This window comes from Capronia coronata (genome assembly GCF_000585585.1).
Source record: "Capronia coronata CBS 617.96 chromosome Unknown acBCG-supercont1.1, whole genome shotgun sequence".
Taxonomy (NCBI): Eukaryota; Fungi; Ascomycota; class Eurotiomycetes; order Chaetothyriales; family Herpotrichiellaceae; genus Capronia; species Capronia coronata.
The window spans coordinates 2,379,316-2,392,664 of NW_006912893.1; the positions used below are offsets into that span (position 1 = coordinate 2,379,316).

The 13,349-nt window shown below is 51.8% G+C and overlaps 7 protein-coding genes across 7 annotated transcripts; 3 read left to right on the forward strand and 4 right to left on the reverse strand.

Moving 5' to 3' along the window:
- Window positions 1-1,603: 1,603 nt before the first annotated feature.
- Window positions 1,604-2,968, forward strand: A1O1_00836 (uncharacterized protein; the record flags this gene model as incomplete). The annotated part of the gene is made up of 2 exons (XM_007721752.1): window positions 1,604-1,734; window positions 2,299-2,968. The coding sequence occupies 2 exons, from the start codon at window positions 1,604-1,606 to the stop codon at window positions 2,966-2,968; spliced, it is 801 nt and encodes a 266-aa protein (XP_007719942.1).
- Window positions 2,969-3,826: 858 nt separating this feature from the next.
- Window positions 3,827-4,560, forward strand: A1O1_00837 (uncharacterized protein; the record flags this gene model as incomplete). The annotated part of the gene is made up of 2 exons (XM_007721753.1): window positions 3,827-3,876; window positions 3,954-4,560. 2 exons carry the CDS (start codon window positions 3,827-3,829, stop codon window positions 4,558-4,560), a joined length of 657 nt encoding a protein of 218 aa, XP_007719943.1.
- A 17-nt stretch (window positions 4,561-4,577) lies between these two features.
- A1O1_00838 (uncharacterized protein) lies at window positions 4,578-5,699 on the reverse strand (the record flags this gene model as incomplete). Its single annotated transcript, XM_007721754.1, has 1 exon — window positions 4,578-5,699. One exon carries the CDS (start codon window positions 5,697-5,699, stop codon window positions 4,578-4,580), a length of 1,122 nt encoding a protein of 373 aa, XP_007719944.1.
- A 716-nt stretch (window positions 5,700-6,415) lies between these two features.
- Window positions 6,416-8,398, forward strand: A1O1_00839 (uncharacterized protein; the record flags this gene model as incomplete). The annotated part of the gene is made up of 2 exons (XM_007721755.1): window positions 6,416-6,996; window positions 7,048-8,398. The coding sequence occupies 2 exons, from the start codon at window positions 6,416-6,418 to the stop codon at window positions 8,396-8,398; spliced, it is 1,932 nt and encodes a 643-aa protein (XP_007719945.1).
- A 701-nt stretch (window positions 8,399-9,099) lies between these two features.
- Window positions 9,100-10,277, reverse strand: A1O1_00840 (3-isopropylmalate dehydrogenase; the record flags this gene model as incomplete). The annotated part of the gene is made up of 2 exons (XM_007721756.1): window positions 9,100-10,074; window positions 10,191-10,277. The coding sequence occupies 2 exons, from the start codon at window positions 10,275-10,277 to the stop codon at window positions 9,100-9,102; spliced, it is 1,062 nt and encodes a 353-aa protein (XP_007719946.1).
- A 1,942-nt stretch (window positions 10,278-12,219) lies between these two features.
- Window positions 12,220-12,871, reverse strand: A1O1_00842 (uncharacterized protein; the record flags this gene model as incomplete). Its single annotated transcript, XM_007721757.1, has 2 exons — window positions 12,220-12,678; window positions 12,791-12,871. The coding sequence occupies 2 exons, from the start codon at window positions 12,869-12,871 to the stop codon at window positions 12,220-12,222; spliced, it is 540 nt and encodes a 179-aa protein (XP_007719947.1).
- Window positions 12,872-13,036: 165 nt separating this feature from the next.
- On the reverse strand, window positions 13,037-13,270 carry A1O1_00843 (uncharacterized protein; the record flags this gene model as incomplete). The annotated part of the gene is made up of 1 exon (XM_007721758.1): window positions 13,037-13,270. The coding sequence occupies one exon, from the start codon at window positions 13,268-13,270 to the stop codon at window positions 13,037-13,039; it is 234 nt and encodes a 77-aa protein (XP_007719948.1).
- Window positions 13,271-13,349: the final 79 nt, after the last annotated feature.

Consider the following 13,349-nt stretch of genomic DNA (forward strand, 5'->3'; position numbering starts at 1 on the left):
TACTTGCCACTAGTCCTGAAAAGGAAATAATCTAGGATAAACTAACCGTGTTTGGACAGCAGATCTTAATATGGGGTCAAGGTCAAGTCTCTCTTGAACTGATGTCTTTCTGGATCAACATTTTTTCAAAACGTGGCTGAATGGCACTGATATGCGTTTTCATAGATACATGGCTCTGTGGAGCCTTAATGCGGATGAGGTGGTATGTGAATTGAAAGTGAAACAAGTGTGAACGCGCAGCGGAATCAAACAGAAAGGACCAACACCTCATTGATTCAAGGTTTGGCGGACTCTTTCTCCAGACCAAGCTATCTCTTTGACTGCGTTGGTATGGTGCAGCCGATCTTGTTCTTTTCCTTCCTCTTCCTCTTCCTCTTCATCCTCCTCTTCTCCCAACCCAAAACTCATGGTCTCTACATTGAGACACTCTTCAACAAACCTCAAGCCTCTAACAATCCTCAACAACAATTGCCATTTCTACGATCAGAATACAGCTAGCTCAGGCTGCAGTGATGGTCTTGACTGCAGAGAGGTGAGAAGACACTGAAATGATATCATTTAGGCTGGGTTGAAACTGAATCTTTGCCGTAAAGCTTGCCGTATCTCTCAGAGATGGTCACGATCTATGTCGAAAACGAGAAAGACGGCCTATGTGTTCACCAAGACTTGCTGAAACGATACCCAACACTCTCGGCAGCTGTCGAAAGGAATGTAACCCGAAAACATGGCAAATTGGAGGCTACTGTGTCCACGCGCACAAAAACGAGCTGGATCCTGGCCATTTATTGGCTCTATACCGGCAAGATTGCTTACGACATCGCCCAGACGGGAATTTGCGATGATCTGGCTTCAGATATTGTTGATGGACTCGTCGATGCCTATATCTTCGCGGAAGATGGATATCACCGACCTGGCCGACAAGATCGTGATAATGATGCCCACGATCTATTTCAATGGAGAGCCGTCGTCGCGCCACATCTATCAGCTCAGTGATTCTTTTGATCACTGGCCTCTCCGAAAGGCAATTCTCAAAACGATTGCGAACGAGATCCAACGTCGCGGCTGGGACGTCTTCGGTTCGAACTATCCTGATTTCATGAGGGCCCTGCGTGATATCCCCGATTGCGTGTGCGACCTGTTGGGGCTCATCGCCAGATCGCCAGTTTCTTGGGCTGAGGGAGTTTCATGGGTATAGGTCAGACGCCATATCATGACGAATGGGATCTTGTGCAGAGGAGTCGGTTGTAACGGTCTTTCATCTGCGAGCCAGAGCTGTCATGGAAGAATGAGAGCTATCACGGAATGAAGCACAATGACGATACCAGAGCTGAGAGATACGTTGGCAAGGCAGCCAAGAACGAAGGTATCAGAGCTCACAGATTGATACTTGCTCCTCAAGAATGAAAACATACCTTTTCCTTGATTTTGTCGTCTCCTCGCCTGATCCAAGAGGCGTGCTACTTCCTCCGGTATCCGATATTGCTATATTGACTCCTGTACACTGCAATCCAGTAGTGATCAGGCTTCTGGTCAATAGACCCTTCTGACTTCGGTCGACACGTAGTGGCGGCCTTTCGCAGCTTTGCTCTCAAACTGGCAAGTGATGGCAAACAAGACTGTGACGACGGCAATATCAATCCTGCTCCGATGGCATGAAACCTCCGGGGTACTATTCATCTTAGTTCCAGCCCTCGAGCTGAATCTGGCACAGCTTGGCAAAGAAACGGATGGACAGTATGTTGGGATGTCTCAAGGGCCATAGGTTCTGCTCATTTCGACAACTGTCACGCTGGAAGTACCCGTGCTCATCGAGCGAGAGGCAAACAAAGTAGATTGATGCCTTGATGGCTTGTGGTGGGTATGAGACCATATTGCTCTGCTTGCTCTTCACCCCTTGCTCTTTTCTGCTTGTGAATTCAATCTCACTTCACATATATGGCTTGATATCACTCATTCTTCAATTATAGTGAAGTCAACCATCTCTTGGCGGCTGAAGAGAGTGACGATACTTTCCAAGCCGCACCTACATAAATTGATCGATATTCAAACCTGGATTTGTCGTTCTCCTGCCACAGAAATTTCCAACGTCTCTGCTCCTTCATCCTCGTCTCTTATCATTCCTTCGCTGAGCTCTCTCTATAAACCCAGTCTCCAGCACTGCGACAATCATGGCTGACACCACTGACACTCAGTCGACGTCGGCAGCTAGCATTGCTGAGAACCGTTCGTCACATTGAAGGTGTAGGTCTTGAAGCACATCAGAGGGTGAATGGGAATTTTGACTGACACATTGCTCAGCAACGAAACTGAGGAGCCTACCGAGACGGAAAAATCTGGCCTCGAGACTTTCGGATCGCCTCTTATCACACTGCTTGTCGGTCCTCAGGAGATGGTTCTCACAGCCCACAAAGCCATCTTGACACAATGCGAATACTTCTCCAAATGTCTGGATGGGAAGCGCTTTCAGGAGGGCGTCGACTCCTGCATCAAGTTTCCAGAAGACGATCCGAAAGAAGTCCTGTGGATCATTCAATATCTTTACACCGGGAAGATATTCGACGATATTGCAGTCTTTCACAACGGCTGCGCCAATCTTAGTGACTACGACCCGCCTCTTTCGGCTCTGATTAGCCGCTATGCCACAGCCGACAAGTATTGCCTTACAAACATGTGCAAGGTAATCCAAGGCACTTTCGTGTTGCAGAAAGACGCTGGGGAGATTGCTTGGGCCCATTTAGAGCAGCTCATAGCAGCGGGTCTCCGCGGCTCAGGCTTGTGCGAGCTGATCCTGGACAAACTCATAGAAGGATTGAGGGCACGCAAGTCCCCGATCGATCTACTCTGTCTGTTGAATGACGGACTCAGATCTGAACCAGAGATCGCAATGGAGATCATGGAAGGATTGGCTGCTACCATCCATGCGGAGAATCGACCTCCCGTGATGTGGGAAAATGAGAGCTGGGATTGATGCCTAGCCTTCAGAATCGGCATCGTCCTTTCTTCGACCGGATGAAGGCGTTGCTGCAGAGTTGCATTGTCACTGATTAGCGACACCGCATTTGGGTCTCTCCTCACTCATGCATCTGAAAGCTCAGTCAGATTTGAGCTGGTGCGAAGGAAGGTGGCCAAGTTTGGTCTTTGTGATTTAGTGCAGCAGAATGCGGATAGAGGATGCTCTCCACCATAGTTTGACAAACATGCGTTTCCACATGAGATTGTATATTTCTCTGCCTCCACTCAAGGTGCAACTCTCAATTTTCAGATCATAAAGCACTTGTATATAAAATTGAGCAGTTTGCACACTCTACAGGGTCCGGTCTCCCTGATGACCAGACGACGAAGTTGACTGAACCTTCAGATCCAGCGACAAGAGTAAGGCCGAGTAAGCCACCATCAGGATTCCATCTTACATTGACATGTTGACTGAGCATAACAGGCGAGCTCAATCCGGAACTGCTTCGCACGTATCTCTGGGCTGGTCCAACTCGACAGAGAGACCTTGTTTTGTACTGTTGGTGACGCCCCAAAGAAAGCGTCTTGGGCATGCAAGGCTGTGAAGGCTGTGAAGGCTGTGAAGGCTTGAGCTGTCACTGTTGACCAAGTGAATACCAGACTGAGTGACAACAACATTCACGCTTTGTTGATGCTGTGCTATAAATCCCTCTCGCAATTTCTTTCTTTCGTTGCACAGCTTTTTCAACAACAGTTCTACGGTCATCTTGATCATTCCGGTCACAAACGCCAGCTAGCTGCAATCTTGCCTTGTATCGCAGTGCCGCCTCTCTTCTCCTTTCTCTGCGCGACATCTTGAACGCTAGGAAAAACCATGGCGGACAAGGAAAGTCACATTGCTGAATTTTCTGAACCTCACTCGACGTAAGTCTCTCTGACCTAATCTCTCGCCGAGGGAGATCATCACTTCCTTAGAAAGAGACTAACGTGGCTGGCAGCAGAGCCTATTTGCTATTCAGTTCTCCGATCGTCATCCTTATTGTCGGTCCTGACAAACATGTGCTCAAGGCTCACGAGTTTGTTTTGACGCCATGTGGCTATTTCGTCAATTGTCTGCGACAGAATAAATTGCAGGGGGCCGTCACGAACGAGATCCTTTTGCCTGATGAAGACCCAGGCAATATCGCCAAGATCCTGAACTGGCTGTACACCCTTGAACCAGAGCGCAGCTATGTTCGGGCATTCTGGGCAAGTTTGGACTCATGCCTATCCCTCAGCGACAAGGAGGAGTTGCTGGAGAGACTTATCGTCGACTACACTCTGGCCAAGAGATATCTCTTCAGGGAGATATCGGATGCCATCCTCCAGTGTGATAGCTTTCAGCGCCTTTGGGAGACTGGATTGGTCATTGACTGGAAGCATTTTCAGCAATTGCAAACCGCAGGCCTTCGAGATTCGTCGCTGTGGACATCGCTGGTGTCGCTCTTGGCAGGGATGATACTCCGTGGACAGTGCGACTTGAAGAGTTCCTTGGACGAAAGGTTGTACCAGGATCATGACTTACTGCAAGAGCTTTTCTTTCGTTTGTCTTCATTGCAGTTTGAATGATAGAGGGCCGCGCCTACTTAGAGCAAGGTTGCGGGAGCAGGACTAGGATAGTTTCTGGACGCTTCTGTGCTCAACAAGATAACGACAGCGTCCTTGTCGAGATTGGCGGCTCGGGGATCGATCGCGGCTGCTTTTCTCAGAGCAGCAAGCGACGCGGCTCCGCATGGACCAGCATCTATTCCATGATTCTGCAAATACTGAACCGCCTGATGACACTCCAGATCCGATACTGTGATACTGGCATCGACACCTGCCACAAAGACAGGCCAGGAAATAGGATCGACTGTTCCACAGTTCAAGCCATTCATTATCGTAGCCGATGTCTCGATTGTGAACCGTTTGCCCGCTTTTAGGTTGTGGTGCAGACATGCAGCGGTCTCTGGTTCGGCTGTTAACACATGTATGTGCCTCGCATCAGACTTGCAATAAGCCACCACTGCATGACCGAGCGAGCCGACTCCAATTGGAGTCACAACAGTCGTTGCCTTGAGATGCTGTTGTTCGAGCTGTTGATCCAGCTCGGCCAGGAGAGTCGAATAACCCTCCACAATCCAGGTCGGGATCTGCTCGTATCCGTCGAACGCATTGTCCTGAATCAGCAGCCCGTTTGGATTCTTTCGAGACTCTTCCAACGCCTTGGCCAGGGCGTCGTCGTAGGTCCCAGTGAGCACTGTTACTTGGGCGCCCTCACTTTCAATCTTTTCACATGTCTCGCGGTTGGCGAACCTGGACATGAAGATCTGCACGGGCACATGCAGGATCTTGCCCATTCTGGCAACAGCTCTGCCATGGTTTCCTTCCGTGGCGGCGAAGAGAACCGTGTCTGATCGGCCCGCTGCCGCGGCTACCTCTTCAAGACTTGAGTCAAGAGAGAGCCCGCTCTTCTCTGCAACTGCACGGAATGTGCCCCATGATGCTCCTAGGATCTTGAACGCCGGTAATCCGAGTCTACTGCTTTCGTCTTTCACAAATACTCCATGCACGCCGAGCTCTTCTGCAACTCCAGGGAGAGGGATCAATGGCGTTTGCTTGTACCCCGGCAGCCTTCGGTGGAAGGCTTGAGCAAGTCCTCTATCAGACTTCACACTGTATTCCCATGTCTTTGCTCTGGGGTTCGTGTAGATTTCCGAGTCTGGCATGGTTTGTTCGAGGCGTCTACCGCCGGGATGCCGATTCTAGGATTGTCGACCTTCGAGGAGGACGCCGAGTAGTTCATGAAGACAATAGTCATGAACGTGCGGGCGCCCAGTGAAGAGAGATCTCATCTGTCTTCCCTACCTACACTCTGTCACAGGGCGTGTGCCCTCGAGGCAGCCAGAACGTACGCAAGCTGTAAGGCTGCCTGATGCTTGTGAGACATCAAACGTACCGGGGCTGGGTCAGAGTTTAAAGCGGCGCTCTAATTAAAGTCCTCGCGAGGACCAAACAAGCCGCTTTAACATCCCCGGAATATCCTTTGTCCGACATAGCCAATCAGATTCCTAGCCAGACTGTGTTCAAGGCTGGGTGAACATGCCTGCCACCCAGTATCGCTCTACTACTACTACACAGTAATGACTATGAGCGCCGCTCAACTCGTAACCTCTGGTCCACGGCCACGGGGCTCACCACCATTGGTTGCCTCGTTACATGATTGTCCATCTCGTGGCAAGTCCTAGCATGCTGGTCATGCACCCTCAAGACACCGCGGACTCATCTACATCTCGTCACTCCATTCGTGGAAGTGTGGCTTGCGCCACACAGTGATTGGCCGCCATCACTTGCATCGCGGCCCGAAGCTAAATTTCCGTGCTGGGTGTTTGGTGTTGAATAGCCCTTGGTGAAGGTGGTCGCAGTTGCGGTTGCGGAAGGTTTCATGGCTGCGGAGCAGGTGAAAAGCAAGAGGTCTTATCGCAAGAGGAGAGGTGACCCCGGTGACCCCAGATCTCACAAAAGATCCGACCGTGGCGATGGCGGTCCCACATCGAAATCGATCCCGGCTGCTGAGCGCCCTGCCGACATAGACGCTCTCCGAAAAGCACGTCTTGCATACTTGGACAAGTCCCCCGAGGAAAAGCGGAAGGAGATGAAATACGAATATTTGAAACGCACAAGAACAGTGTCGCTGGTGGATGCAGACAAGGAGCGGCGCCATGGGACAACGCAGGACCGCGACCGGGCGTCAAAGGGGCTGAAGTCTTCCTCCCGAACCTCGATCCGGCGTCCACAGCATAAGCGTCGTCCAGTATTGCAGCGAGACGACAGCGAGGGCGAATATGTTTATCAAAACCCAGAGAGGGCACCTGTTGACAAGAGAGCGGAGCCGCAGACGCAGACTTCGAAGCACAAAAGCAGGGTTTCGGAGTCAACGTCGAGGAAAGCAGATGTACGACCACAGGTTCCTGAGCGTAGACATACCGAACCGACTCGGAGGCAAAGGGCAGATGATGAGGAAGGGTAAGACATATTCTTCTTCCATACAGACTGTTTGCTGATCGTCTTCTCCAGAGAACCAAAGCCCGAAGACAAGCCTGAACCGCAACCTCGTCGTGAACCCCTACCTGTTCACAAGGTGGAACGGCCCAGTATGAAGAGGAGCGCAACGACTACCCGGTCGAAGACTGAACCTGGCAGTACAAAGCCGGCGCAACAAACTGGCGCTTCTCGAAAAACACCGGGCCTGCTCAGCGGGCTCCTACTACCCAAGCCTACGCTACAGAAGAAAGTGTCATGTTTGACATGCGGCGCCGACGACATCCCCATTTCCGAGTCGGCCAGACTACCATGCACCCACCGAATGTGCAATTCCTGCCTCAAGCGCATCTTCTCCATGTCCGTCAAGGATCCTGCGCACATGCCCCCGCGATGCTGCACCGATCAGCATATCGACCTGCGACACGTCGACAAGCTATTCGACCAGAAGTTCAAGGTGCTGTGGAACCGCAAATTCGAAGAGTACAAAACCAAAAACCGCATATACTGTCCGGCTCGGAAATGCGGCGCCTGGATCAAACCGCACTACATCACCATCGAACACGGCCGCAAAGTAGGCCGATGCAAGCAATGCAAGACCCGGGTCTGCGCGACCTGCTCTCAGAAGATGCACACGAGTCGGGACTGCCCCAAGGACCCGGCGACCAAGGCATTCGTCGAAGTGGCCAAACGGGAAGGCTGGCGCCGGTGCTACAACTGTTCCGCCATGGTCGAGCTGAAAGAAGGATGCAACCACATGACATGTCGCTGCACGGCCGAGTTCTGCATGGTATGCGGTCTGAAGTGGAAGTCGTGTGATTGCCCCTGGTTCAACTACCAGGCTGTCGACGCGCATTTGGGCGACCCGTTCCGATACCAAGAGGAGCTGGACCGGCGACGAGACCAAGTCAATCGCGACGAGGCGCTTGCACGACGCCTGCAGCAGATGGGCCTCATGAACGCCGGCGGCAATCTAGAAGCGGGTGCTTTGGGGCTCGGCAATGCCGCCAACCACCATATGAACCAGAACTTCATCCAGCAGGCGCGAGAGGCGTTGACTGCCAATTACGCCCAAGCTGGACAGGCTGCGCGGGACTTGTTGAATGGATTGGTCATGGGCCGCGAGAATCGCTTGCCGGGTATTCCTTTGCAGATGGACCAGATGCTCGAAACGCTCGGCGGCGGCGGCGGCGCTCGACCGCAGGGGATGGGGGCGGATCCTGCAGAAGAAGGGCTCGGGTCAGATAATGCCCGTCGAGCCGCTCGAAGGATCAATGTCAGGCGCCGGAATGTCGTTCCGGAGGGTGCTGGCGGACATCGAATCGACAGGGTCCCGAATGACAACGAAAGAAGAATTCGAGATTGGGCCAATAGTGGACCAGCATGAAGTCTGACATTGACATTGGAATTTTGATGATGGCACCGACCTGCCATGGAAAGGGACTACGAATGGACTCGGCGTTCAATCTTGGTTGCTTGGAAGATATATCAGAAATACTGCTGGCGCGAAGATTGCTCGCTCAAAAGGGCGAAGGCTCCCTTTTCAGCCTTGTTTACGACTAATTATGTGACGACGAACAATAGGATTTATGACTTCTTTTTCATATCATGACGAACGGGTTGATTGTTGGATTGTCGTAGGGGGTATGGTGCTTTACCGATACAGCTTGCCTATGACTGGGCATGCCCGTCTTCATATATAGGATACCATCATCGAGCGGGCCTCTGCGGGCTCCATAGGATGTCAGTGACGAGCATAGCATTGCTGATCGTTGACAACTTGTATCAATTTTGTCCATGTGGTGTGGTGTTCGTGGACAGACTTTTTGGTTTCTCTGGAACATGATGTTCAAATATCTCATCACATAACAACATGATAGTAGTAACCCGACCTATCCGACCATCTCGTTCAAGCAAGCCCCCTGCTTGGTTGTACCGGAGCTCCACGCACATATTCTGCCTAAATAACAGACCAAGTGCTATCCATTACGCAAGACAACTGCCCCTGGAGGCTGGCGGTTGCGGTTGCGACCTGCAAGCCACGAGAATCCGTAAAGGATATACAGACAGCCAGTGTAAAACACGTGTTCACGACTGGCTAAACAGAGTCTCCAACTCCTTAGCGACTGCATCACCCACTTCGACGGTGGAGCTGGAGCCACCGATATCTGTGGTCATGATGCCCTTGTCAATGACTATTCTCACAGCCTGCTCGACCAGAGTACTCTCGCGCGGCATGTTCAAGCTGTAAAGCAAAAGCATGGCAACACTCAAGATGGCGGCGACGGGGTTGATGATGCCCTTTCCAGCGATGTCCGGTGCCGAGCCGTGGATGGGTTCGTAGATGCCGTTGCACATGCCCTTGCCGTCAGGGACACCGCTGAGGCTAGCACTAGGAAGCAGACCCAGACTGCCGGGAATGACGGAGGCCTCGTCGGAGATGATGTCGCCGAACAGATTCGAGGTGACGATGACACCGTTGAGAGCGCGCGGGTTCTTGATCATGATCATAGCCGCCGAGTCGATCAGCTGATGCTCGAACTGCAGCTGAGGGAACTCCTTCTGCATGGTTTCGGTGAAGACGCGGCGCCACAGTCGGCTCGTGGCCAACACGTTGGCCTTGTCCAGACTCCAGACCTTCGCGGGCGGGTTCTTGGCCAGGGCCAGGTGCGCGCCCAGTCGCGTGATGCGCTCAATCTCCTTGCGGGAATACGGTTCGCGGTCTTCGGCCCATTCCTTTTCCCCGTCCGCCGGGTTGGCTTCGACGCGGTCGCCGAAGTAGATGCCGCCCGTCAGCTCACGTACGATCATGAAGTCCGTGCCTTGGCAGATTTCCTCTTTGAGCGGCGAGCGCGCTGCCAGCGACGGAGAGGCGAAGAAGCATGGTCGTAGGTTGCCGAATGCGTCCATCTCCTTGCGGAGCTTGAGGAGGCCTTGTTCCGGTCGCACTTTGCCAAAGCCGTATTTGGGGCCACCGATGGCGCCGAGAAGGACGGCGTGGGCGGATTTGGCGGCGCTGAGCGCTTCATCGGTCAAAGGAGTGCCGTGGGCGTCAATGGAGCACTGACGAACAAACAGGAGGTTAGTGGATGATATGGGTGATCAGTTGGACACCATTCCTGGGGAAGGGACGTTTTGGCAAAGAAGTTATATAGGAGCATGGGTATATATGTACTCACCCCTCCAAGTAAATGTTCCTGGAAATTGAACTTGATGTCCTTCGAGGACTTTTCCACCACTTTCAGAACCTGCTCATGGATATCCATCGGTTAGTCTTCTGCACTTACGGGCCGCCACCCAGCTGATCGTTGTGGTCGAAGTCACTCCACCTCATCCCAGCCACGAGGCTAGAGGACACAAGGATGTGACGGGACGACGGGAGACCGAGTAACAGATAGCTAGACATACCTTGATGGCTTCCTTCGTCACCTGCATTGCGTCGAGATTGTCAGAAATGCTCTTGTCCAAAAAACCAAGCAATCTCTGGGTGTGAAGAAGTCAGTCACATACCTCTGGGCCGGCATAGTCGCCTGCAAAGACGACGATATTGAATGTGGGCATCTTTTGTTCGTAGGAGTTGTCTCTTCTGCTCGTCGATCTGTCAACCTCTCAGACGGTCTCTTTTCCAAGGAGTCTCTATTCAAAGAGGATCTGCTATTTCTTGGAGAGGATATGATTAAAGGCGACAAACAATATGGTTTAGAATCAGGCGACTTCTGAATGGATGAACGATTCTTGATACTTCTCATTCATCGCCGGTATCGGTCTCGCAGCTGCCAAGAGTTGTTCGCTTTGGATGATCATACTCCGCCGTAAGGATCAATCTTGCTAAACCTGCATTCGCGCACATCAACTCATCATTGTACAGTGACCGGTTGTAAATAGTATTGCGGTGTTGCTCATCTACTGAGATGTTCCTTCTTGAAGACATCATCGAGGATGACTGTGCAAGATGCAGCACATGGCACACCAGCCGTGGTGATAATCGGAAAGAGGACCGTCACGTGACTTGACCCATCTTCACGTGATCTTTTTCTCTATCATCACGTGCAGTACCATCCGGCGGCGCTATCTCCATCTCTCCTGCTATATCGTTGATACCAGAAATCACAATCACTTCTCCCCCACAACTTGGATCCAGACTCAGCATCAACCACCTCCAGCAACCACGATCTGAGCCGCGGCTCTCCTATGCCGTCGACTCCTGATGCTTTGTCGCACAACACAAACAGGCAGTAAGCCCTAGTCTCCAGTACGACCTGGATCGAGTGGGGAGATTGGCAGTGAGTGACTCGCGGTGCAGGATTCGCTGAGCATACAGTTGAACTGTGACTGTCCAAGCAGCCCCTTTCACCTTCTGGCATATATGGTATAGAAAGACTTTAGGTGGGTTTATGTGGTTGCTTCCTCCGTGGAAGTTGGAGAGCCACACTGCAGAATCTACTGAGGAAGCATGGCATCTGCTGCAAAGAGTCGTTGACGTTATCAGAAGGATTCCAATCAACGCAACAAGAAGTAAAAACTACTGTGAAATAGTTGAGGAGGTGATTATGTGAATTGTTAATTAGCATCAGCATCAGCTACTAGCAATATTTCCATGCACGGCACCCGAGCGGAGGGTCAACTACCATCCGAGGCCGATGCAGAGAAACGCAGCACTAAACTCATACGTGGTCGATCGTGTCAAGTCAAGCGTCGCTGCTAAGATCAGGTATGCCACACAAGTCCACGGAAGGGGGAAACAAGGGCCTGCACACCAGCCACGGTTGAGGTACTTATATTTCAACATTGCAATTTCCTCCCGCAATCGACCATAGGATGTATTCTGGAAAACAGGGCTTCCCGTCCGCTCAGCCGTACTGAAACCACATACCGGCCAGCTAGTACTGAGGTGGGTGACCACTCGGGAATCCTGGCTGTCGATTGTTTTTGCATTTTTGTGGTGCTTTGCCCCTGTTACCAAGTTTCTTTCCATTGTGGTATAGGGGCTGGACACGTTTTGTGTGGTGGAGAAAAGTGTGGATGCGATTGCTCAAAGCGAGAGGAATGCAGCATGGTGGGCGACATTATGACAACAACGAGCAAAGGTTGGAAATAACATACAGCACAAAATCCGTATTGACATGGAAGGGTGAAGAAAATAAGTCGGCGTCTCAAGGTAACCGTACCAAGACAACCCCTACTCAATAGGGCCGTTCTCTGGTTGAACTACTTGATTGTACAGATAGTTTTGCTGCTTGGACCGCCGGCTGCAGCACATGCCTTCACCCATGCTGCATCTGAACTCGAAGTGTTGTAGTAGGCATCAATGCTCTTGACGGTCATCACCACATCAGTCGTGCTTGGTGTGCCGCTCCACCATTTGTTGCCGTCCGCCCATAACTTCAATTGAAGGTTGCCGCCCTGAGTTCGGATATTGCGAACAATGGTGTGAACGAGATGTCCGTCTAGGTGATACTCCACGCCTCGTTGGGGATGCCAGTCGAAGCGGTATTCATGGAAGGTTTCGGGACTGAGGCGAGACTGGGCCAAGGGGACCGAAAGCGTGGCATTCGGAATGGGCTGACCATCTTGCCCTAATGACGGATGCAGCGTGTAGTTGATGGTGCCGTTGACTAGTGAGTCCCCTGGTGTCACGATCTCAATGTCGATCTCGGATTCGTCGTCCTATGGCAGGCAGCGTGTGTTAACGTTGTTGACCATTTGCGGATGCAACCCAGGAAGTTGTTCTCGCATGGACATTGTCTGGGAGAATTCCTGAAGATCGGGCATGACATACATGATACCAGAAGAACCCTGAACAAGCTCCTCCTTTAGCACCTTCCAACTTGAAGACCGTGCGATATGTACCGGGAATCATGTCCACAGTGCGTGACTGGATTCCGGCTATGCTGACGGTGCGGCGGGCTCGGAGATCATCTCGGCTGAAACCACGTTGCTTGAGGACAAGATGTTTGTCCTTGATGTCGACGTTGGTCCAGTCGTACTTCGCATTGAGTCGGACACTGGTATTATCTGTCCGCTGCTAGTAGTCGTAGATCATCCAGTCGTTGTTGAAATTGGCCGCTTCGGGATCGGTGAGAATGGACTTGATGTCGGGGTATTGACTGAAGTCCTCATGCAAGCGGTGAGTGTACGCGTAAGTAGAAACTATCGTGCTGCCATGACCCTTCTCCAGGCGCCAGCCACAGGGGCAGTCAGCGCAAAGAGCACGGGACGCCAAAGTAAAGGTGACGACTAATATAATGCCGAGCTGCATTGTATCGATGCAAGCAATGAAAATGTGTTCATTGCCATAGGAAGAGAGCTCCGGCTCCAACAGTCTTGAGATGCAGTCC